The sequence below is a fragment of the Kogia breviceps genome, chromosome 9 (genome assembly GCF_026419965.1).
Source record: "Kogia breviceps isolate mKogBre1 chromosome 9, mKogBre1 haplotype 1, whole genome shotgun sequence".
NCBI classification, from domain to species: domain Eukaryota; kingdom Metazoa; phylum Chordata; class Mammalia; order Artiodactyla; family Physeteridae; genus Kogia; species Kogia breviceps.
Genome location: NC_081318.1, coordinates 6231765 through 6253343, shown reverse-complemented (window position 1 = coordinate 6253343; position 21579 = coordinate 6231765). Strand labels below are relative to the sequence as shown.

Sequence of the window (21579 nt, the reverse complement as noted above, 5' to 3'; positions counted from 1 at the left end):
CTCTGCCCTACACAAGCCTCTTTGCTCCCCCGTCCTCTGGCCCCCGTCCTTTGGCTGGCTCTCCTTCAGCCCTTTTCTGATACTATCTCACCTCGTGGCTGTTCCCCCACAGCATGGGCCAGAGGGTCAGGTCTGCCTGGGGTCCCTCAATAGCTAGTGGATGCCATACAGCCGGCACCGTGGGGTAGATCCAGGGAGACCCCACAAATCTGCCCATCTCGAGTGCCCTGTGAGCCAGCCAGCTCAGAGAAAGGGCTGTTGGAGACAGCACCAAGAAACACAGGCCTGGAGATTTTTAATGTGCATACAGGGTTTGGACAAGCTGGAGGGGGCCTCAGGGGACCCCCCCAAGAGCAGTATATATCATTTGCCATGAGTCCCGGCTCTCTCTCCATCAGACGTCACCTGGCCACGTGGCCCATCTGCCTCTCCTGGTGGGAATGACAGCACCCACATCTGCCTGTTGAGAGGGCCACCTCTGCCTGGATCCGTTCAACTCAGTCCTGAGTTCCAGGCGCTCTGAGCCGTGGGCTGGCATCCCCTAGGGCAAGGGGCATCTGCTTTCAGACTCTCTCAAAAGGCAGTGGACATCTGGAAGGAGAGATGTGGATTCAGAGACGGCCGGCGGTCTGGGAATTTGGGTGGTTCTGTCTAGGGCCCTGACCTCAACTCTTCTCTTGCTTCTGACCCATTCCCCCGACTCCCCCACCCCAGCCCCCGATGGCTGGGACTGTCCACAGAGCCCAGCGCTCACCTAGTAGAGCACATCCTCGAAATCCAGCTGCAGGTAGCGGAGCAGGCGGGCTGGCAGGGGCAGGCGGGGCAGGGCATGGGGCAGGCGGGCCGCCAGGTGAGTGCGGAGGGCACAGCGGCTCAGATGCTGCAGCGATCTGGGCTGCCTCACCAAGGCCAAGAGGGAGGAGTAGAAATGGTGGTACTTCTGGGGGCAGAACGAGGGTCTCAGAAGGAGTCTTGGACAAGTGGCACCTACTTCTCCTAAAGAGGGGAGGTTGGGGCTTCCCTGGTGGCACAGTGGTTGGGAGTCCGCCTGCCGATGCAGGGGACGCGGGTTCGTGCCCCGGTCCGGGAAGATCCCACGTGCCGCGGAGCGGCTGGGCCCGTGAGCCGTGGCCGCTGAGCCTGCGCGTCCGGAGCCTGTGCTCCGCAACGGGAGGGGCCGCAGCAGTGAGAGGCCCGCGTACCGCAAAAAAAAAAAAAAAGAAAGAAAAAAAAAAAGAGGGGAGGCTGGTGGCCAGTGGGTGTCTCCATCGGGTGTTCACAATGTGAGTTTTCTTTTTCTGAGTAACTTCTGTGGGGCAGAGGGGGGGACCCACAGGGCTTCCCCTAAGGCGGTGGAAGTCTCTTGGGGCAGGCTGAGTGAGTGTGTGTTCAGGGTCCTAGAATCTGACCTGCAGAGTTTCAGGAGGCACCAGGCCCACGGCCTCCTCAGGAAGCTGCATGATACTGTAGGTGTTCATCAGGACCTCAATGGTCCGCGGGGACGTGCACCAGCGCTCCAGCACCTGCAGGGGGCAGAGCTGCGTCAGTGCTCTAGGGGTTACCACACACTGCTGGTACCCTGTCCGTCCACGCAGGATGGCCAGACAGCCAAGGAACAGCTGTTGTGGGTTGAACGGAGTCCCCCAAACGGTATGTTGACGCCCTAATCCCAATACCTATAAATGTGACCTACTTAGAAATGGGGTCTTTGTAGATGTAATCAAATGAAAAATGAGGTCATTGGGGTGAGTCCTCATCCAATATGCCTGCTGTCTTTATGAGAGAAAACAGACACTCAGACACACAGGGAGAATGTCATGTGATGACACAGGCAGAGATTGGAGTCATGCGTCTACAAGCAAGCCAAAGATTGTGGGCAACCACCCGAAATTAGGTGATAGGCCTGGGACAGGTTCTCCTTCACAGCCTCTGGAAGGAGCCAACCCTACCTACACTTGGATTTCAAATTTCCAGCCTCCAGAACTGAAAGGGAATACACTTCTATTGTTTTAAGCCACCCAGTTCGTGATACTTTGTTATGGCCACGACAGGAAACCAGCACAACAGCTAGCATTTCTATTGTACATAATTTATGCCAGATATTTTCTTAGCACTTCACATGTGTTGACTCTTAATCCTAGTCCCTACAAGGTATGGACTATTGTTATCCCCATTTTACAGACATGGAAGCTGAGGCACAGAGAAGTTAACTTGCCCAAGTTGTAGTTCCAGCGATCCAAGACTGGAGGTGTGGCCATAGAGGCCTCCTTGAAGGGAGGGGTTCCTCACTGGAGGACAGGCACCCCAGCCAAGCCTGGAGCAGCTGCAGGTTGTGGGAGATGAACGCCGACTTTGTGATCGCTTGGGATGTCGTGGAGGCCAGATGAAGGGACGAATGGGGCACTTTGCTGCGCCAGACTGTCCCCAAGGCAGTGTGGACAGAACAGGGCTGGAGGGACCAGGCAGTGGGGTCCCAGGAAATCCGTCTGCTGCTCTGCATCCTTCTGCCACCCCTTCCCCGGCGGGGAAATCATTAGCTGTCAGAACCACTGTCAGATTACAGGGAATTGCTCGTCTCCTAATTATCTGGTGTTAATAGGAGATTAATTAGTGTTAATTGTTGATTTTCTTGTATTTTCCCAAAGGGGAGACCAATCTGCCGAACTCTCGGGCTGTTTAACTATTTGGTCTTGCTTAGGAATCTAGACAGATGCTTCTAGGTTTATGAGTGAAGGAGAGAGGCAGGGACAGCAGGGGAGCGTCCAGGACCCCTCGGGGGGCTGGATGGTTCAAGCCCGGGGGCGGGGCGGGGAACCTGCACGCAGCCTGCTGTCCTATACCCATCCTGACCCAGCTCCTTGGAGAACGAGGGTCCCCACCCCAGGTCCAGCATCCTCTGTGATATTATACAGCCCCTCCAGCCACGGCACAGCATGGATAGTGTCCCCTGCCAGGGCCTCGGTAGCACAGGTCTGCAAGCTGAACCCACCCCGGGGGATATTAATGTAAAATAAGACAGAGATTGGAAACTGACAGTGAAAGGTGTTTTTCTTTGGTGCCAGGATAGCAGCTGCTGGTCTCGGTGGTGCATGTTCTGCTAAGCTCTTGGAAACAAGGACCATGTCCATCTGCAGATGGTCAGGAGGCCTTGAACCTCATGACCCAGGCTCATTGCCCTGCCCTGGGCGAGTGTCTCCTGTGCCTGGCGTGTCTCATGTTCAGGGTCCCACTGCCAGGGGGAGCTTCCTAAATGCTTCTTTCATCAGCTCTCTCCCCTGATGAAGAAACGACTCCCTGCCGCCCGCATCAGTCCTGGCTCCTTCTGTCTTTTCGGATCCTTTAGCATCTGGCCCCAGTGCCTTCAGTCTGCCTTCATCACACATACATGCAAACACGTACGCACATACAAACACGTGTATATGCACACACACAGTGTATATACACGTGCGCGCGCACACATGCATACACCCCTCCTGCTGGTGTGCTATTTGACCCCTGTTGGGCTTTGCTTACTTGACGAACAAAAGACAAAGTACTGACCGATGTGCCCAATTTGGAGCTGCAACCAGAGCGAGCTGAAGCGCAGGTCTGGGTCTCCCCGCGCCCTCGCTCTCGTGGCCCCCCCTCTGGCCCTAGCCCCATACCTTGGGGAGAGCCCCAGGCCACACGCGGACGGCACCGTGGTTGAGCAGCGCCCGCACCGTGCGCTCTGGGCTCTGGGCCAGGGCTGCGGCCGGGCCCCGCAGCGCGTAGTGCAGGGCCGTGTGTCCCCCATAGTCCATGGCGTTGGCGCTGACGCCGCAGGACAGGAGCAGCTCCACGACGTCCGCGTGGCCTCGGCGACAGGCCAGGTGCAGGGGCCGCCGCCGGTCCTGATCAGCAGCATCGGCGTCAGCGCCGGCCGAGAGCAGCAAGCGGCACAGCTGGAGGCAGCGGGTGGTGGTGGCCTCGGCGTCGGCAGGGGACGCGCAGCGGGCGTCACAGGCGGCCAGCAGCGGGGTCCAGCCTTCAGCGTCGCGGGCGCTGGAACAAGCTCCCCGTCTGAGAAGTAGGTCGGCCAGCTCCACGTGGCCCAGCCGGGCGGCCACGTGCAAAGGGGTCTCCTCCTCCTCTTCGGACCGACCATCCACTTTTGCTCCAAACTTCAGGAGCAGCTCTGCACACCTAGTGAGGGCGCGACGGCCGAGGGGAGGAAAACGGGGGGCAGGCCTTCACCCCTGTGTTCCTGCCGGGCTGAGCAAAGCACACCTGGGGGGACACTTGGGTGGCTCCTGCTGCTGTCTGCTCCTCACCTGCTCTGCGTGCTGGGACTGGAGGAGGAGGGGGAAGGGGACCCAGAAGTGAGCGCAAATGGAAATCGGGACAGTGGGAGAGAGAACAAAACCGAAATCGGCCACAGCCAGATTTGCTCCGCGGTGGTCCTCTCAGAAGATTGTGTATATGCCTGCCAAGCGGTGTGCCCTGGAATTCAAGGCTGAGGGAGCTTAGCGTCTTTGAGTGACACTTTCCTCATCTGTAGAATGGGGAGAATTGCTAATACCTAGACCGAAGAGGTTGCCGTGAGCAGCATATAAGACAAATGCCTGAAAAGCTGTCAGCATAAGAGTTCATAATGGCCGCGTTGGGTGGGGGCAGTGGGTGGCATAGATAGATGGTGGTGGATCATGGGGGCTCATTACATGATCCCGCCCACCTCTCTACATGTTTGAAATTCTCCAAAATAATTTTTAAAATACACTTGCTTATTCAAAAAAAGGAAGGAATGATTGTCACCAAGTGTGATCTCAGGGAACCTGGGCTGAAAGCCGGCCAGAACGAACAACGTGGGGTTGCACAAAACAGCATCGTCCGAATCAGTGACCACCAGCTACGTGTGGCCACCGAGCCCTTGCAGGATGGCTGGTCCCAATGGAGACATGCTGTGAGTGCAAAATACACACCAGTTTTGAAGACTTGGTACAAAAAGAGGATGTAAAGTATCTCATGTGTTCTTTTTATATTGGTTCCATGTTGAAATTATGACATTTTGGATACATTGTGCTAAATAAAATATATTATTAAAATTAATTTCACTTGACTCACAGATATTTATACACCCATATTCATAGCAGCATTATTCACGATAGCCAAAACGTGGGAGCATTCTAAATGTCCGTCAATAGAGGAATGGATAAATAAAATGTGATCTATACCACGGAATATTATGCAGCCTTTAAAAGGGAAGGAAATTCTGTTATGTGCTACAGCCTGGAAGAACCTGAGGACTTTATGCTAAATGGAATAAGCCAGTCACAACAGGACAAATACTGTATGATTCCACTCATAAGAGGTGCTGAAAGCGGTCCAATTCATAGAGTCAGAAAGTAGATGGTAGTTGCCAGGGGCTGGGGGGAGGGGGGCGGAGTTATTGTTCAAAGGCTAGAGAATTTCAGTTTAAAAAGGTTAAAAGGAGGTTAAAGGTTAAAAAGGTTCAGGAGTTGGATGGTGGTGATGGTTACGCAACAATATGAATGTACTTAGTGCCGCTGAGCTGTGCACCGAGGAATGGTTAAGATGGTAAATTTTATGTTACGTGTAATTTACCACGATGTAAAATGAATTTCACCTGTTTCTTTTTCATGCCTTGATAGGGCTACTAGAACATTTAAAATTACATGTGTGGCTCATGGTGTACTTGTATCGGCCCACGCTGACGTAGAACCCACAATACGAGGAAGTCCGTAGAATCCTCTGAGGGCCGATGAGGCTAACAGGAGGGAGAAGGTCCACAAAAGGGGGACCCAAGGATCAAAAACTTGGTGCCATTCAGGGGCAAGATGTGAACTTCGGCAGGTGTGTAGTCAGTAGAGAGAAGGCCTCTGTCGTATATACAGTCAGTTCATAGATTTGCCACGGCTCCCTTTGCCGGGCTTCCAGATTCATCCAAAAAATTATGAGGACTCATTCTCCAAGGTCCCCTACACGTAGGGCACCATGATTTGGGTCACTGTAAAGGAATATCCTCTACAGCAAATAATACATTATTACATTTGGGTATAGCCATTGGTTTCTTGTGAGTCTGGTTAGCTGGGCTCAGTCCCCGAGCCTATTTATCTGAGGGTGCCTTCCAATATGGAAATGTCAGACCTGCGAAGCTGAGAACCAGACCCTGACCTACCTCAAGAACCACCACAGGCCCTAACTGGGGGCCTGCTATCCTCAACAGCCTATCTGGATCACTGGACAGTCAGTTCCCTGAGGGCAGAATCGTGCCTTATTTACTATTGTACATCTCACAGTGCCTGGGACATAAGCTCAGAAAAATGAAAACTGTACACCACTTCCCCATAAAGGAACCACAACTTCCCCTGCGCCGGCCACGCAGCCGGGCCCTGCTACAGCCCTCCTCCGGCCCTGGGGAAGCGGAAGCTGGTGCCAGTACAGGCCATTCCAAAGCCCACCAGGCCAGTGGTGGGATGGCTTGGGGGGAAATCGCATCCTGACTCGCACCTGAGCTCCAGCTCCTCCATCCCAGCTCACCAGGCCTGCCGGCCCTCGACACGCTCCCTCCTCCTCCTGCGCTCTCCTCTCTTTGCCTCCCCTGCGGGTGGAACGGGGTTGAGGCGAGGGGTCACTCACTCAAGGCTGCCGGCCGCCCCGCAGAGGTGCAAGGGGCGCTTCCCATCCTGGTCAGGCGTGTTGGGGTCGGCTCCTGCCACCAGCAGCATGTGAACGCAGGCAGCGTGCCCTGCGGCACAGGCCTCGTGCAGGGCGGTGCGCCCCCCAGGGGCACTGTCTGGCCTCGCCCGCCGTCTCAGCAGCAGCCGCAGGATCTCCGTGTGGCCCCGGCTGGCCGCCACGTGCAGGGGGGTGGTCAGTTCCTCTTTGTACGTCAGCGACCAGAGTCCTAGGGAGAGACGGGACCTGGGCCTCAGACCCCCGGAGGGAGGCAAGGAGCTGCCAGGCAACGGGGGGTGTGGGCAGAGGCCGGGAAGAGGGAGGCCAGGGCTCCTTCCCCAGGCTTCCATCTCCCGCTCAGACCCCCCAGTGACCCTGGCCCGTACTCAGAGCACGGATGTTGAAGCGGAAATCCCTCCATCGCTCTGGGTCGCTGGTATCAAAGACGGAATCCGGAGCCAGGCCGGTGCTGGAGTCGGCGAGGATGCAGGAGACAGAGCCCACATCCCCGGCCAGTACCGCCTGCCAGAAGGCCAAGGCGGGTCCCGAGGCCGTGCGGGTGACGATGGGTCCCGGGCCTGACTCCGGGCGCTCTGCGGACCCTCCGCTGGGCTTCTCCACCAGCCTGGCACAGAGGGCATGTCGGTCACCAGGGGGCTCGCCCTGCTCCCTGCACCCTTCCGGGGACCAGCTCATGAGGGCGGCGTGGGAGCGCGGGGGAAGGGGGCTGGGGGCTCGGGGAGGAGAGGTAGGGGCCAAAGGCGGAGAGGAGGAGAGGAGGAGGGGACAGGAGCAGATGCAAGGAGAGTGTCTCCGCGTCCCTGAGCCTAGCCTGACCTGGCCACTGGGTTCAGCAGGAGCTATTCTGGGCTCCGCATGACTTCTCTCCCGGGCCAAGGTTTAGGTGAGCCTCAGGGTGGGAGAGAAACAGCCCGGACCTCCCCTTGTCCTCAAGCACTTGGTACCTCTGCGCCTGGTGCAGGCCCCCCCACCGCCCTCAGCCCCGCATCCCCCGGCCGCCCCTCACCCCTCTGGTGGCTGCTCCACCGAGGCTCGGCAGCCCGGCTCTCCAGCAGCAAGTCGGCTGTGCTGTGCGGGGGGAACAGCTCCTGCAGCCGCGCCAGGTCTCCAGTGTACAGGGCGTTCTGCAGCGCCATGTCCCGGCACAGCAGCGGCGAGGGCTGAGGGGGCTCCCAGGCTGGGCGGGACTGGGGCCCCCAGACCCGGCAGGCTGAGGCCGAGCGGAGGCACCGCAGACGGTGTCCCCGGTGGGGAGGGGAGCTCCTTCTCCCTGGCATGGCCAGTTTCAGGGAGAGAGAGCCCAAGCGGCAGGACGCAGGGCGATGCCGCTGGCCGACTGGGTGGGCAGGTGCTGGGCCCAAGCCAGGCGCAAGGCCGGTGTGGGAGGGGCAGGGAGCACACAGAGGCCGCGCCATAAATAGCCCTCAAATAGCCCGGACGTCCTAGCTGTCAGCTGCAGGGAAGGAGGCCTCAGGCTGGGGTTGGGAATTAGGGTGGGGCCCTCCAGTCCTGAGCTTCACCCCAGAGCTGCATGCAGCAGGGTAGAAGGGCCCACCCAGACCTGGTGTCCAATCCACAATTGCAGGGGTAAAGGAGAACGGAGCCCAGAGGCGGGGAGGGCTTCGGCCAAGGTGTGACACCCTGTTGCAGGGGTAGGGGTGGGGATGGGGGATGGGGCTTTCAAGCTGCCCTTTTCTCCCTCGTTCTCATCTGTCCTGTGCTTCACCACGTGGGCCTCCAGCGGCCGGGGCTCTGATCCCAGCGGGAGGGCGCGTGGCTACCAGATCATTTCTCCTGCCTTCCCAAACGCCACCAATGAGCCCCGCACCTTCCCACTTCCAAATGCAAGGCGGAGGGGGACAGCAGGGCCCAACGGCAGAGAACACCCCACTCTGCGAGGAATCCCCTCCAGGGGTTCTCTGGAAGAAGGGCTTCTGTGCAGGGGAAAGAGGGCTTGGCCTACAGGCAGCCCACCTCGGTGCTGACACCCCTCTCCCTGGGTGACCCCAGGGTCTCCCATGGCATCACTACCTGGAGAGTGAGGAGGAAGTGGCTCTGCTCATCCGGGCACCTTAGCATGATGAGACTACTTCACTTGAGGAGATGAAAAGGGGAAAGGGGAGAAAGGACATTCAAAACCCAGCACCTGGGGCTTCCCTGGCGGCACAGTGGTTGAGAGTCCGCCTGCCGATGCAGGGGACGCGGGTTCGAGCCCCGGTCCCGGAGGATCCCACGTGTCGCGGAGCGGCTGGGCCCGTGAGCCGTGGCCGCTGGGCCTGCGCGTCTGGAGCCTGTGCTCCGCAGCAAGAGAGGCCGCGATAGTGAGAGGCCCGCACATCGCGATGAAGAGCGGCCCCCGCTCGCCGCAACTGGAGAAAACCCTCGCACAGCATCGAAGACCCAACACAGCCAAAAATAAATAAATAAATTAATTAATTAAAAATTAAAAAAAAACCACAAAACAACAACCCAGGCCCTGGTGACCGCTGCCCAGCACAGCGCCTTCCTGCACCCACCCAGCGGTCTCCCCTCACCTGGCTCTCATGACACGTAGAACACGCGTTGACGTCTACTCACACACTCCTTACCTGGCTTCTTCGGAGAGAACCCTGGGGCTCCCAGCCCTCGGTGGCATGGCTGTCCCCTGCTCCCCGAGTTCCCCGACTCCAGCTCCCACAACAAGGGGAGCCCACGGGTGGACTTCCACCAGGAGCAGGAGCCTGTGACCCCTGCAGCCCCCCCGCGGGCCACAGCAAGCAGTGCAGAGCTTGGGCAGGTGGGTGCGGGAGGGGTGGTGTCCAGAGGAAAGCCGTGGAACATTTGCAGAGAAGGCGCTGGATCTACCCGCAGCCCTTGCTCTGGCCACAAACGCCTGCCTTTCCCTGCAGCCTTTTTCCCTAGAATCTTCTCTCCCCACCTCACCCCACCCAACCGCTGCCCAAGAGCCCTCACCTCCCCGACTTCCCAGACGCTCTTGTAGAAATAACCAAAGCCTAGAGTAGAAGGGACCTTGGAGATCAGCTGATCTGACCTCTCCTCACTCTGGAGGCAGGGACACCGAGGCCCAGAGACAGGAGAGTACCGCGCGAGACCACAGGAGAACGGTCCGTGCCAAGTGGGGCTAGAACCAGCGCTCCTTGCCTCCCCGGCGTGTGTCCTTCCTTTTGTCCCAGCCCTGGCCCCTCACCTTGCCTTCGGAGGCTTCGAAGTGCTCCCCTCCTCCCCGTCCACAGCCAGCTGCAGGTTCTTCAGCTCCTGACGCATCAGCTCATCTAGCTGGGGGGACAGCAGGGGGTGTGATGGGGCGACCAGGGGTTGGGGAGGACAGGCAGGAGGGGGAGGACTGAGTCAGGGTGGAGGGGCGCCTCATGGAGGAGCCAGACAGCCCAGTGAAGGCAGCGGGGCGGGGGGGTCGTTCTTTTGGAAGCCTCAGCCCTTGCACCCCAACTCTGATCCACATCCTGCCCCCGCTCGAGCCTTGCTCTCAACTGGCATCAGTGTGGGGGGAAGCCCCCAGGATGGAGCCGCTGAGCTTCCAGTCCAAGCCCCAGACCCTCTCTTTAAAGTCGGTGTGACCTTGAGCAATTGCGTGACCTCTCAGCCCCGGCCTTCTCGTATACGGTGTCAGGAACACCATGGGGCCTGCTTCACGCATTGTTGGAAGGATGGTGTGAGTGAATGCTTCCAGGGTGCGTGGCACACGGCCGGCACGTCTCAGGGAGCCCTTTAAGTGTTGGTGAGGAGGATGGTGGGTGTGACCCCGGGCTCAGAGCCCCTCCCATTCCCTCACATCAGGGTTGCATCCGCACCCCAGGGAGAAAGGGTGACCAAGGAGAGGCCGAGGAGGATGGGGGCCGAGACGGACAGGACGGAGCCCGGACTGCGCAGGGCAGGCAGTGCACAGAGGGTGCTGCAGCGGATGGCGGGAGGGAGGCTGCTGGTGGCGTTTGAGGACAGAGGGGGACAGAGCCTGAAGCGGCTGGAGGCCCGCAGGGACGCCCACCTGAACCCGGCTCTCTTGTTCCACTTCCTTCCTCTTCTCCGCCTGGGGGATCTCAGAGTCAAAACTCGGATTGGGATGCAGACTGTCAAACCGGTTCCTCCACAGATCTGACCGTGGAGAGGTTGGAGCGCAACGGAGTGTCAGGGTTCCAGGGGCACACACGCACTCACACACACATGCACCAATAATCTCACACGTGCGCACACACACGCTGGCCCGCCTCTCCACACCGAGCTGCCTGACACTTCCACCCGGACCACAGACCAAGGCCCGATCCCAAGGCCTGTGGCCGCCCCGACCCGGGGAATCACACCTCACACCCGTCTCCCCTTTGGCCTTCTCCCCTCGGCCTCCACACCCCCACTCCGACACTGCCACCTCATGATCACGTGGCACAGGTCCGCTCTCCCCGGGACCAAGGTCACCCCGAGACCCCACAGGCCCGGTCACTCTTCCCCAGCCCCTCCTCACTCACTTGTGTACTCCTCGTGTCCGGCGTTAATCGCAGGGATGCATTTGGAAGGCAGCACTCTCAGCGTCGTATCTGCTTCCTAGGACAGAAGCATCCTTCCGCTTTTTTTTTTTTAAGGTTTCTTTTAAAATTTATTTACTTTTGCTTATGATTTTTGGCTGTGTTGGGTCTTCATTGCCGTGCGGGCTTTCTCTAGTTGTGGCGAGCGGGGGCTACTCTTCGTTTGCGGTGCGCGGGCTTCTCATTGTGGTGGCTTCTCTTTTTTTTTTTTTTTTTTTTGCGGTACGCGGGCCTCTCCCTGTTGTGGCCTCTCCCGTTGTGGAGCACAGGCTCCGGACACGCAGGCTCAGCGGCCATGGCTCACGGGCCCAGCCGCTCCGCAGCATGTGGGATCTTCCCGGGCCGGGGCACGAACCTGTGACCCCTGCATCGGCAGGCGGACTCTCAACCACTGCGCCACCAGGGAAGCCCGCGGTGGCTTCTCTTGCTGCAGAGCACGGGCTCTAGGCAGGTGGGCTTCAGTAGTTGTAGCTCGCGGGCTCTAGAGCATAGGCTCAGTAGTTGTGGTGCAGGGGCTTAGTTGCTCCACAGCATGTGGGATCTTCCTGGACCAGGGCTCGAACCTGTGTCCCCTGCATTGGCAGGAGGATTCTGAACCACTGCGCCACCAGGGAAGCCCTAAAGACTTCTTTTGATGTGGACCATCTGTAAAGTCTTTACTGGGTTTGTACAATATTGCTTCTGTTTCCTGTTTTGGGTTTTTTGGCCCCGAGGCATGTGGGATCTTAGCTCCCGGACCAGGGATCGACCCCGCACCCCCTGAATTGGAAGGTGAAGTCTTAACCACTAGACTGCCAGGAAAGTCCCCCATCCTTCGGCTTTGACCCCCTCACCTCTACACGTCACAAACTCTGGCCCTGATTCTCCCAAGACCAGCCTCCCACTGGGAATTCTCTGAGATTCTGTCCCTGCCTGCTTGGTCCATGAGTCCAGGCAGCGCCTTACCCCCTTCCTGGTCATTTCTCCCTTCCTTTTCTTCTTCTTTCTCTCTTTTTTCTCCTTTTCTTTTCCCTTACTTTTTTTTCCGTCCTTTGTTTTGCACTCCTGGCCCTGCACCTCCAGTTCCATGTTCAACTGTGACGAACGAGGGAAGATGTTTCAGAGAAGGCCACGGGGATTTGATAGGAGCAAGAGAACCAAGGGCCTGAGCTAGGGGTGGACCCAGGACTCTGCAGGCCCAGCGTCACCGGTGGGACCCGGGCACTGAGAGTCCAGACACTTGACTGGGGTCCAGGAAGAAAGGGGTGCAACTGAGGGGGTGCTCTGCTCAGAGCTGCTGCTCTCCCAGCCCATGGGGGCCTGGAGGAATGGTGCCCTCACCAGACATGTTTCCTCTCGCTGGCTAAGGGTGCCTTCTCCAGCTTCTTCTGGGTACCCCCTCCTCCCCAGGCAATCACACCGGCTATGTACATCTCCTCCACCATGTCCGCCTCTACTGAGGGTGGCCTCTTCCCCTGCCACTCTCAGCTTACGCTCAGCACTCTCTGTAAACTCAGATTCCACCTACCATAGAAAGTCTTCTATCCCCAGCTCCACGGTACCTGTTCTGGAGTCTTGTCTGCAAAGATCAGGTAGGATCCACCTAAAGACTCATCTGGATCATCAGGGAATCGGACAGTAAGGGCACTAAATGAATATTAAATGGTTGGAGAGACAGATGGATGGATGGGTGGATAGCTGGATGGATAGACGGATGGATGGATGGATGGATGGATGGATGGATGGATGGATGGATGGACGGATGGATGGACGGATGGATGGATGGATGGTTGGATGGATGGATGCATGGATGGATGGATGGATGGACGGATGGATGGATGGATGGATGGATGGACGGATGGTTGGATGGATGGATGGATGGATGGATGGACGGACGGACGGATGGATGGATGGATGGATGGATGGACGGATGGACGGAGGAACAGAAGGATAAATGGATTGATGAATGGTTAGATGGGTGGAGGAAAGTGTGGGTGGATGGATGGATGGATGGATGGATAGAGGGAAGGATGGAGAAAGATGAAGGACCAGGGAGATAGAGGGAGAGAGGGAAGGAGTGGATAGTTACAGAATAGAGAGGGGAGACTAGTCAGGGGGCGTCCCTGGATGCTTTTCCCATCTTATTCTGGCATTTTCTCTGCCATGTGGGGAATGCGAAGTCATGTGTGTAGCTGTTCCTGTAGGCTGGGGGCCCCAGGCTTAAACCAAGTGTGTCAGCAGCGTATCGGGGGATGGGGGGGATGGAGAAGAGAATCCAATCTGGACCAAAGGACAAAACAGAAGTGGGGTTAAACACTGGGGTGAGGGGGGAAAGAAGGGTTCAGGGTTGGGTCTGCTGTGGCTGGGGACACTGACCGGCACTCGATAAACCACTGTCGGATTTTCTCCTTCATTTTCTCTTTCACGTCGGGCCCCTCCATCTCCCTGAGGGCATCGCGGTCTTCACCATGGCCCACTGGAACTCCTCTCCGTCCGGAGACCTCGGGACGTCCTCCCAGAGGCTGGCCTGGGACATGACGCCCGAGTGCTCCGCCTGGCTGGACGAGGGGAGCTGGGGACGTGGACGGGGAGACAGAGGGGCTCAGGGGTGGGAGTGGGGAGGCCCGGCCGCCGGCACACAGCCCCGCGCAGGCGAGGCCTCGCGTACACACCCACACGGAACAGCGGGCATGCCTGCAGCAGGAGAAATTGGGTTTGGAGCCTGAAACTCGTCTGCGTAAATTACTCTGATAATGAGTTTGCTAGATGCATCCGGGCCGGCCCCCCTGCCCGCTCCCCCCAGCACACCCTCCCCTGTGAGCCTCCGCCCCCCCCCCCCCCGCCGCACCCACCCCCCTACCACCCGGCAGCCGCTCTCGCAGCCACTTTCCCGCCTCATTGGCTCCCAAATGTATTTTAAATATCACTCTGCGCAGAGACAATTACTGAAAACGCTGAGCTCACACAGCTGATGGGCCCGGGCGGCCGGGCTCATTCCTCACCCGCCGCCGCGCCATGGCCCCCTGCCCTCGCCCCACCAAGGCCCAAGCCCCGCCTCCCTCTGCAAGCTCTAGCCTCCTGGGGGCCTAGCTCTCCGGCCCCCCAACGAGCTCGGAGCCCCACTCCCATGCAGCTGCTGCTCGGCCCCTCCCTCCTTCTCAGCCGCCATCCGCCGTCCTTGGAGTGGCCGTCCTAGCCCTTGTCTCCGAGTCCGCTGCCCCCTCCCAGCCCACTCCCCTCCCCATCAGCCTTTATCCGCCGGGCTTCTGCAGGCTCTGCCCATGGCCAAGCCCCCTCTGAGGGATCAGCCTCTTTGCCCTCTCATGGCCTTGCTCTCCTCCGTCAGCAGAGACTAGCTGGGGGCAGACCACCACAGAGCAGAGGACAGACGGGGTTCAGGGAGCGGGGTCTGTCCACCCTGCCTGGACACGCACCCCCTACCGCCCACGCTCCCCAGCATGCACATTCACGCTCCCGTCACCTTGTTCACGTCACCTTGTTCAGACTTAGCCATCCTGCCTGCAGAGCAGAGGAGAAGCGAGTCTGGGGCCCCCAGAGCAAGTGGGGCGCCTGGGGCCCCAAAACACCCACTCTGGTGTGAAAGGGGTGTGTCCTCATCCCAACTCGGCCGGCCTCCCGTGCTTCTCCCAGAGGCTGCAGGAGCCTTGGCGGGGCTCCCACTGGCTTTGCGGCCGCCTCCCTCTGCGGGACCCACCCACTGCAGCGTCTCCTGCCAGCTGGGGGCATGGACCAGGGGTCCAGATGCTCTGGGCTACTATCCCTCCCGCCGCCCCACGTGTGAGCTCCTTCCAAAGGGCTCTAGAGAGGGAGGGGCGGAAAGGGATGGGGTCTGGCAGTGGCTTCGTGGTTCTCCCTCAACCAGACCCTGAAGGATCCCTCAACCAGGGACACTGGCCCCAGCCTGGCCCCCCTCCGCTCATGCCCACCCCAGCCCTGAGTGGAGGGGGGTGTGGGCAGGGAGGGGCTGTACAGAGGCGGCCGGGGGGCACTCACCATGTCGATGAACTCCATCTCCATCTGCAGGCCCTGCTGAGTGCCTTTCCTCTGCTGGTAACCTTTCCACACCCGGGGGGGTCCATGGGCCCAGACACTCCCCCATACTGCATTCCTGCAGGTATGTGAGGGTCAGAGCTCTGGGGAGGACACCTCCAGAGGGCAGCTCACTGGCAACTGCCCCCCCCCCAGCAGGGATAGCCCAGAGCGGGGTGGGGCCCATCTGCACCCAAGGTGTCCAGCTCCAAGGCTTTGTTCCCTCAGCACCCCCTGCCCCGGAATTCCCTCCTTCTCATCTCCACCCTCTAACCTTCTGTATCTTTTGAAGCACAAATCAGAGTTCAAGTACCACCTTCACCAAGAAGCCCTCCCTAATCTCACTTCTCAGAATCTCCCCCCCGCCGGCATTTGGAATAGATGCTTGATTCCACCCAGGCACATAGACGTGGGCGCTGTAGGAACTGTGCAGCTCCCCTACATCTTGGACACAAGGAAACTGAGGCCAGAGCTGGGACATGGCCTCTCCCGAGTCCAAGGGCTGTTCGGTGCAGAGCCGAGACCAGGGCCAGGTTTCCTGACTCCTCACCCAATGCTCCTCTCCCAGGCTGCCGGCCACTCTCGGACCCGTGGACACCCCAGTGCCATGGGGTGAAGGGTGGGTGCGGGGCAGAGGGGGGCATGGCCTCGCCCGGAGTGTCACTGAGACAGCGCCTTGGTGAGCAGGCTCTGCGTCCAGGCCCGTCTCTCTGAGTCTTCCTGCTCCTGTGACTAGCACAGGAGAGGCCCCCAATAACTAAGGGCCTCTGATTAGCGTAGTGGGGAACCCGGGGCCTGGAACGCAGCGTTTCCATACCCTTGATGTCTGACAAAAGGGACAAGAGACTCGCTTTGGCTCTCAGGGGGAAGGGAAGCTCTAGCTTCGGGGCTGACCTTCCTTCTCCAAAGGCTTGCTTTCGTGCTTCCTGAGGGCGAGGACCCCCTGCCAATCCATGGGGCAGCTGGACCTGGGTACAGTCACCCAGATGCAGGGGACTCAGGCTGGGGTTCTCTGCATACTGATTTATAACCTAAAAATCTACCTCATTTGGAGAGGATGTCTGTTCTCAGGGCTGTTGCTTGTTAGTTGGTTGGTTTGCTTTTGCAGCTGGTGCCCTCCGGGTGTAGGTGCAGCCCAGGGGTGCTGCAACAGTCTAGGGTGGTGGGCAGGAAGGGGGGGTGAGGGATGAGGGTAGAGAAGGGTCCCTTCCCCAGAGCAGAGCCCTGGTTCTGGAATTCATAGTCCACGGGAAGCCTGACCGCAGGCAGGGGTGGGCGGGTTCGCTGTGTGGACGTCTGGGGCCCCCTCCCCGCCACACCTTCTCCCCGCACAGTGGCCCCAGCCTGAGAGCCAGCCTGGGAGCCACTTTGCTCTTTGGCCTCCCGTCACTTCACTCACCCCTCAGACATGGAGCTCACTCTTCACACTGTCCTTTGTGAACTGGTCCTGGAATCCAAAGAACTTCTGTGCTTCCACCCGGACCCCACCCTGCAAAACCAGAATAGCCCAGTTTTAAGACTTCTGTCCCATTGTCCCAAAGTTCTAAGGTCGCGAGGGGAGGGGGCTGCAGGTACAAGACCGGGGGACACTTAGAGGATGTCCTGGAGGCGGTGTGCTTGGGGACACCAGCTCCCTCGTTAGCAAGCCTTGACCGGGGCAGGGTGCGGGTCAGCTGTGGCTGCCTCTCTTGTGAGCATCAAATGAAAGAATGGGCTTCATTTGAGGTCACCCTGTAAACTGGGAGGCTCTGGGTGGATAGCAGTCCTAAAGGCATTACTCCAACTGTACCTCTCAGATGGAGACCCTGTACTCTTCACTGCAGATCGAGCCTCCTTACTCTTGTGTGTGGCCGTACCGGGCACACGGCCGCCGTGAAAGCGCCGAGTCCTAACCACTGGACCTCCAGGGAATTCCCCACCCTTTCCCCCTTAGAGTGAGCCCAAGCAGCCTGTTTCCCTGGGGTCTGATAGTAGTTCACCTGGTCTGAGTAAGCTATAGCCTCGTAAAGATTGACATTAGGAGTAGCGGCTGGGGCTCGGTGGTGTTTGCGGCTCATCTTGAGCCCTCTGTAGGTTTCCCCATCACTGCTCCAGGCTCTTGAGAACGCTCTTTGGAAAATAGGAAACACAGCAGCAGCCTGGCCCCGGTCAGCTGGGGTGAGCTGTGAGCTCAGTGTCCAGTAGGGACTTAGGAATAAGTCATAAGTCATATGTCACTTATACATAAGGGATGGGGCAAAGGACAGTGGGAGGAGAGAGGCAGCAGCAAAGAGCAGCCAGAGAGGAATTCTCAGGCGTAACGCGCCAGCAAATTAATTACCCGAGGATCTTGTCGAAATGCAGGTTCCGATTCTGCACTCTGAGCTGGGGCCGAGATCCTGCATTTCTAACAAGGTCTCCGGTGTCACAGAGGCTGCTGGCCTCTGAATCACACCTTGAGTAGCAAGGTGTGAAACACAGCGGGAGTGGGGAAGAGCCGAGGTTCCCGGGCCGCGCGAGCCTGCCCCTTTCTGGCCGTGGGACCAAAGTGTGGATAATTAGTTCTCATCTCTAGGCATCTCCATGGTAGGCTTGACATAGGAAGAAACGCGTGTGAAGTATGCAGGGCCACACTTCAGCCATCATTACAGTGAGTCTTTTCAGTACAAGAAGCTGAAATTACAAAGGGAACGTAAGGGATTTGGGGCTGTTCACTAAACCTCACCCCTTCACCCCACTGCCTCAGAGGCTGAATGAGAAAGAAAAGGCAAATGTGGCCGCATGTTAAGTGGTGAATCTAGGTGCAGGACATACATGTGGTCATTGTACAGTTTTGCAATTTTTTTCTATGGATTTGAGATTTTTCAAAATAAAACTGGGAAAGAAAAGTTAGGAGTCTCAAAAACATTCTCACCAATTTGTTCTGAAGTTAAGGGGAAGAAAGCATTAGGGGGAAATAAAAACATCTTAGAGATCCCAATCGGTTATTTAGAAGCTGGTTTGGGCCTTTCATTTTTGTGTCTTGAAGAATAGACCGGTGTAGCCCCTGTGCCCGGCACAGGACAAAAATTATGGTGTGCCAGAAACGGCATCACAAAACCATGGCCTGCAAGAGTAACACGCATGGAATTTCAGGCCCAGAGAGGGTGTGATGGAAACAGCTAGCAGTAGACCCAGGATTCTAATCCAGACCAAGTCGGACTTCATCTCACTAAGAATGAGAACGGTGTCCATTTACATGTACCCTCACATGTCCCTCACGGGACCCACCCAGAGAGCAGTTTTTAAAGGTCTGAATAAGTGTTCTTCCACCCTGGGAGCCAAAAAAGTGATGACACCCTCGCCCCCCATCGCGCCGTGCCCTCACCTAGCCCTTTTTCAAATCACCACAGCACGAGGGAGCAGTTCACCCTTTATTAAGGTTGGGCCCCAGGTCACTTGGAGCTGGTGTACTTGGTGACGGCCTTGGTGCCCTCGGACACAGCGTGCTTGGCCAGCTCCCCCGGAAGCAGCAGGTGCACGGCCGTCTGGATTTCCCGGGACGTCAGTGTGGTTCGGCCCGAGTACTGGGCCAGCCGGGCGGCCTCGCCGGCCAGCCGCTCAAACACATCGTTCACGAACGAGTTCATGATGCTCATGGCCTTGGAGGAAATGCCGATGTCGGGGTGCACCTGGAGAAGGGGCAGGACCAGTCGATTAACACAGGGACTCTGCCCCAAGCCCCAGCCCCAAGCTGGGGACTGCAAGGCCCCCTTACCAGCCTCTTTCCGGGGGCCGAGAGACATGGAAATAGGGATTTATTTTTTTGCTACTATATCCAAGTTAAAAGAAAAAATTTCTCCCAAGTGCAAGAGATAAGCAATGCTACCTCTCTTTTTCCATTGAATGCATTTGCAGAGTGTTCCGTAGTATGGCCGAATCATAGCTTACATTACACATTCCTCTCTTAATGGACATTTAGGGGTTTTGTTTTGCTATTACATTGTGTTATAATAAATATGTCTTTGAACAGTTGTGTGAATACAATGAAGGTTATTCCTAGAAGTTCCTAGAGGGCTTGTGCACATAACTTGGTAAATTGTGACCAAAGTATTTTCCAGAGAGGACACTCATAGGACACAATCTCAGCACCAGACTGGGGGTGGGGAGACCGGGCTTCTGTGGCTGTCCCATGAGTCACCGTACGACCTTAAATACGGCACTTTCCTGCGGGCCTTGTTTCCTCTTCTGTCACAGAAGTTTTTGAACTAGGTGACCTCTAGTAAAACAAATGGTAGGGACCTCATAACAGTCCTAAAATGCGAGTAGGCGGATTTTGGCTCCTCTGTAAATGAGAGGTAAGTGACTGCCTGATGAGGCACGTCAAGCCGCTGGTGGCCACGGAACTAAGCCCGGGCCCCGGCTCTGCCCACCGCCTCTGGTGCCCCGGTCGTGACAGCCGGAAACCTGAGCCTGTCCCGCGTGGGTTCAGCCTGACCCCTGCGTGATGTCGTCACGTCCTGTCCCCCTCAGGGTTGCAGAGGAGGGACAGCGGCTCACCCCACCGCACGGGGGACACACGCGGCAGCCCAGCCCCGCTCCAACCCTCCCGGCACGAGCTCTGAGCCGAAAAGTTGGGCTAAGCTGCCAGGCTCACTGATACCCTCTCCCACCCGCGCTTTCTTCAGGAGACTGGCGTCTTCTCTGCTGCTGCCCTCTGGCCGATCCACATGGGTGCCGGGGCCCCCCAGGAGAGCATTCCAGAGACCCGGGGATTCAGACCAGAGACAGGCTCCCTGTCTGCGGTCTCATCTAACAAGGGGTGAGGCTCAGGCAGGTTGGGGAGGCTGAGGTCCGGCAGCCCAGACACCCCTCCCTCCTCCAGGCCCCGGCTCTGCTGAGCAGGGCAGTGTTTGAGGCCAGGTTGCCCGGGATCCTCTAGACACACTGCTTGAGTACATGAGCGCCCCCAGATGCCTGCCAGGGCGAGAGTCCCAGGAGTAGGTGTCTCTCACAGGTGCGCTGGGAGAAGCAGAGCACACGCGTGGGTTAGGGGTGGGACTAAACCCCCAGAGCCAGGGGGACCAGACGTCCGCTGCTGTCGCGTCACGGGACTCAGTCACCCCACTGAGCCTTTAGGTACCTGGGGTTCCTTATCTATAAGGTAGACCAACCCCTTAGCCCCCCAAAGACTCAGTGCCGCCCGTCTGGAAGGCTTCCCCAAGGCTGTAGTTCGCACGCACCACTCCGCGCTCTAGCCACCAGTAACTAGTATCCTCACTCTAGCCACCACTAACTAGTACTTCTCGTTGTGCCAGCGTATGTTTGGCACCTGGTCACCTTCAGCCCGGCACTTCTTCGTGGTCTTCCTTTAACTACGTCCCACCTAACGTTCCACTTAATAATCTGGTCTGTCCAGAAGCCTTGTAAGCCTCTGGACTGGGGTGGGAGCATGTTTGAAGTGTCTCCTGCACATCACAGGTCAGGACAGACACTGAGCGGTTGCGGGGACCTCCGAGATTAAGGCCCCCCCCCCCTTCAGAGGGGCTCGGGGGCCTCAGTGCCGCGAGGAAACTGCGCCCGGGCTCTCCATCCAGTGCCCTTTCCGGGCTCTTTGGCCAGCGCTCTTCACGCGCTCGCTAGCTCCCCGCTCTCACCTGCTTCAGCACCTTGTAGATATACACGGAGTAGGTTTCTTTGCGCCGGCTACGCTTTTTGGACTTCTTGTCTCCGGAGCTCCGGCCCCTCCGGCCCCCCGACTGCTGTGGCTGTCCGTGCTCAGCGCTCATCCTCCTGCCGCTCCGGGTGGCCTCCCCCTCTCGCTCCTCCGGGGAACTTTTAAGAAGTCAGCTGCCCGCCAGGTGGGGCTGGGGGCCAGCACCTGGGAGCGGGGGAGGGGCCTGGCCCAACCCTACCCAGAACGCGCTCTGTGTTAATCCAGAAAGAGCCTAATTGCTCCCTCCTCTCTCCCAGGGACTTCCTGTCTCCGAGTAAGAAGCCCCCCACCAGCCCCCTTCCCCACACTAGCATCTCCCATTGTTTTACTCACCGTCAGAGTTCACGCCCTGCACTCAGCCCTGCACTCAGGCAGCACCCGAGTGGCCACCCGAGTGGCCGAGTGCTGGGGTCAGGAGGAAAACAGCGCCCCGCCCCACCCCCAACCCCCCAGGGCCCTACAATACAGCTGGAGAGACAAGACGGGTTCACACGCAGCAATCAGGGAAGGGTGAAAGGGCTAAAGTGTGTGGAACCGAGAGCTCCGAGAAAACTTAGGGCTACAGCGGCCAGAGAAGTCTTCAGGGAATAAATGAGGATGTGAAGCTGGTCTGGTAGGATGGGTACAATCTGCCTGGGGAGAAAGGAGATTTTAGTTGGGACG

The 21579-nt window shown here is 58.2% G+C and overlaps 2 protein-coding genes across 5 annotated transcripts; both read right to left on the bottom strand.

Annotated features, from left to right (window-relative positions):
* Positions 1 to 278: 278 nt before the first annotated feature.
* On the bottom strand, positions 279 to 8030 carry ASB10 (ankyrin repeat and SOCS box containing 10). Of its 4 annotated transcripts, none has more exons than XM_059074124.2 (6): positions 7685 to 8030; positions 6619 to 6886; positions 3645 to 4164; positions 1410 to 1523; positions 755 to 940; positions 279 to 591 (listed from the first exon to the last, which is right to left on the bottom strand). In XM_059074124.2, exons 1-5 carry the CDS (start codon positions 7953 to 7955, stop codon positions 755 to 757), a joined length of 1359 nt encoding a protein of 452 aa, XP_058930107.1. In that variant the 5' UTR covers positions 7956 to 8030; the 3' UTR covers positions 279 to 591. The 4 variants fall into 4 exon arrangements, with proteins under 4 accessions (XP_058930107.1, XP_058930106.1, XP_066897928.1 ...); XM_059074123.2 differs by lacking the exon at positions 7685 to 8030 and adding an exon at positions 7044 to 7490; XM_067041827.1 differs by lacking the exon at positions 755 to 940 and having other exon boundaries at positions 7685 to 8022.
* A 10585-nt stretch (positions 8031 to 18615) lies between these two features.
* Positions 18616 to 21146, bottom strand: H2BK1 (H2B.K variant histone 1). Its single transcript, XM_059074143.2, has 2 exons — positions 20858 to 21146; positions 18616 to 18892 (listed from the first exon to the last, which is right to left on the bottom strand). The coding sequence occupies exons 1-2, from the start codon at positions 20987 to 20989 to the stop codon at positions 18656 to 18658; spliced, it is 369 nt and encodes a 122-aa protein (XP_058930126.1). The 5' UTR covers positions 20990 to 21146; the 3' UTR covers positions 18616 to 18655.
* Positions 21147 to 21579: the final 433 nt, after the last annotated feature.

What these genes read in the sequence shown, in the direction of transcription:
- ASB10 (XM_059074123.2), bottom strand. Translation starts at nt 7,353, where the DNA reads ATGAGCTGGTCCCCGGAAGGGTGCAGGGAGCAGGGCGAGCCCCCTGGT. An exon ending in CTTCAACATCCGTGCTCTGA is followed by an intron (nt 6,887 to 7,043) that starts GTACGGGCCAGG and finishes GTCTCTCCCTAG; the next exon opens with GACTCTGGTCGCTGACGTAC. An exon ending in GGGGCGGCCGGCAGCCTTGA is followed by an intron (nt 4,165 to 6,618) that starts GTGAGTGACCCC and finishes CGCCCTCACTAG; the next exon opens with GTGTGCAGAGCTGCTCCTGA.
- H2BK1 (XM_059074143.2), bottom strand. Translation starts at nt 20,989, where the DNA reads ATGAGCGCTGAGCACGGACAGCCACAGCAGTCGGGGGGCCGGAGGGGC. An exon ending in TCTACAAGGTGCTGAAGCAG is followed by an intron (nt 18,893 to 20,857) that starts GTGAGAGCGGGG and finishes CCCCTTCTCCAG; the next exon opens with GTGCACCCCGACATCGGCAT.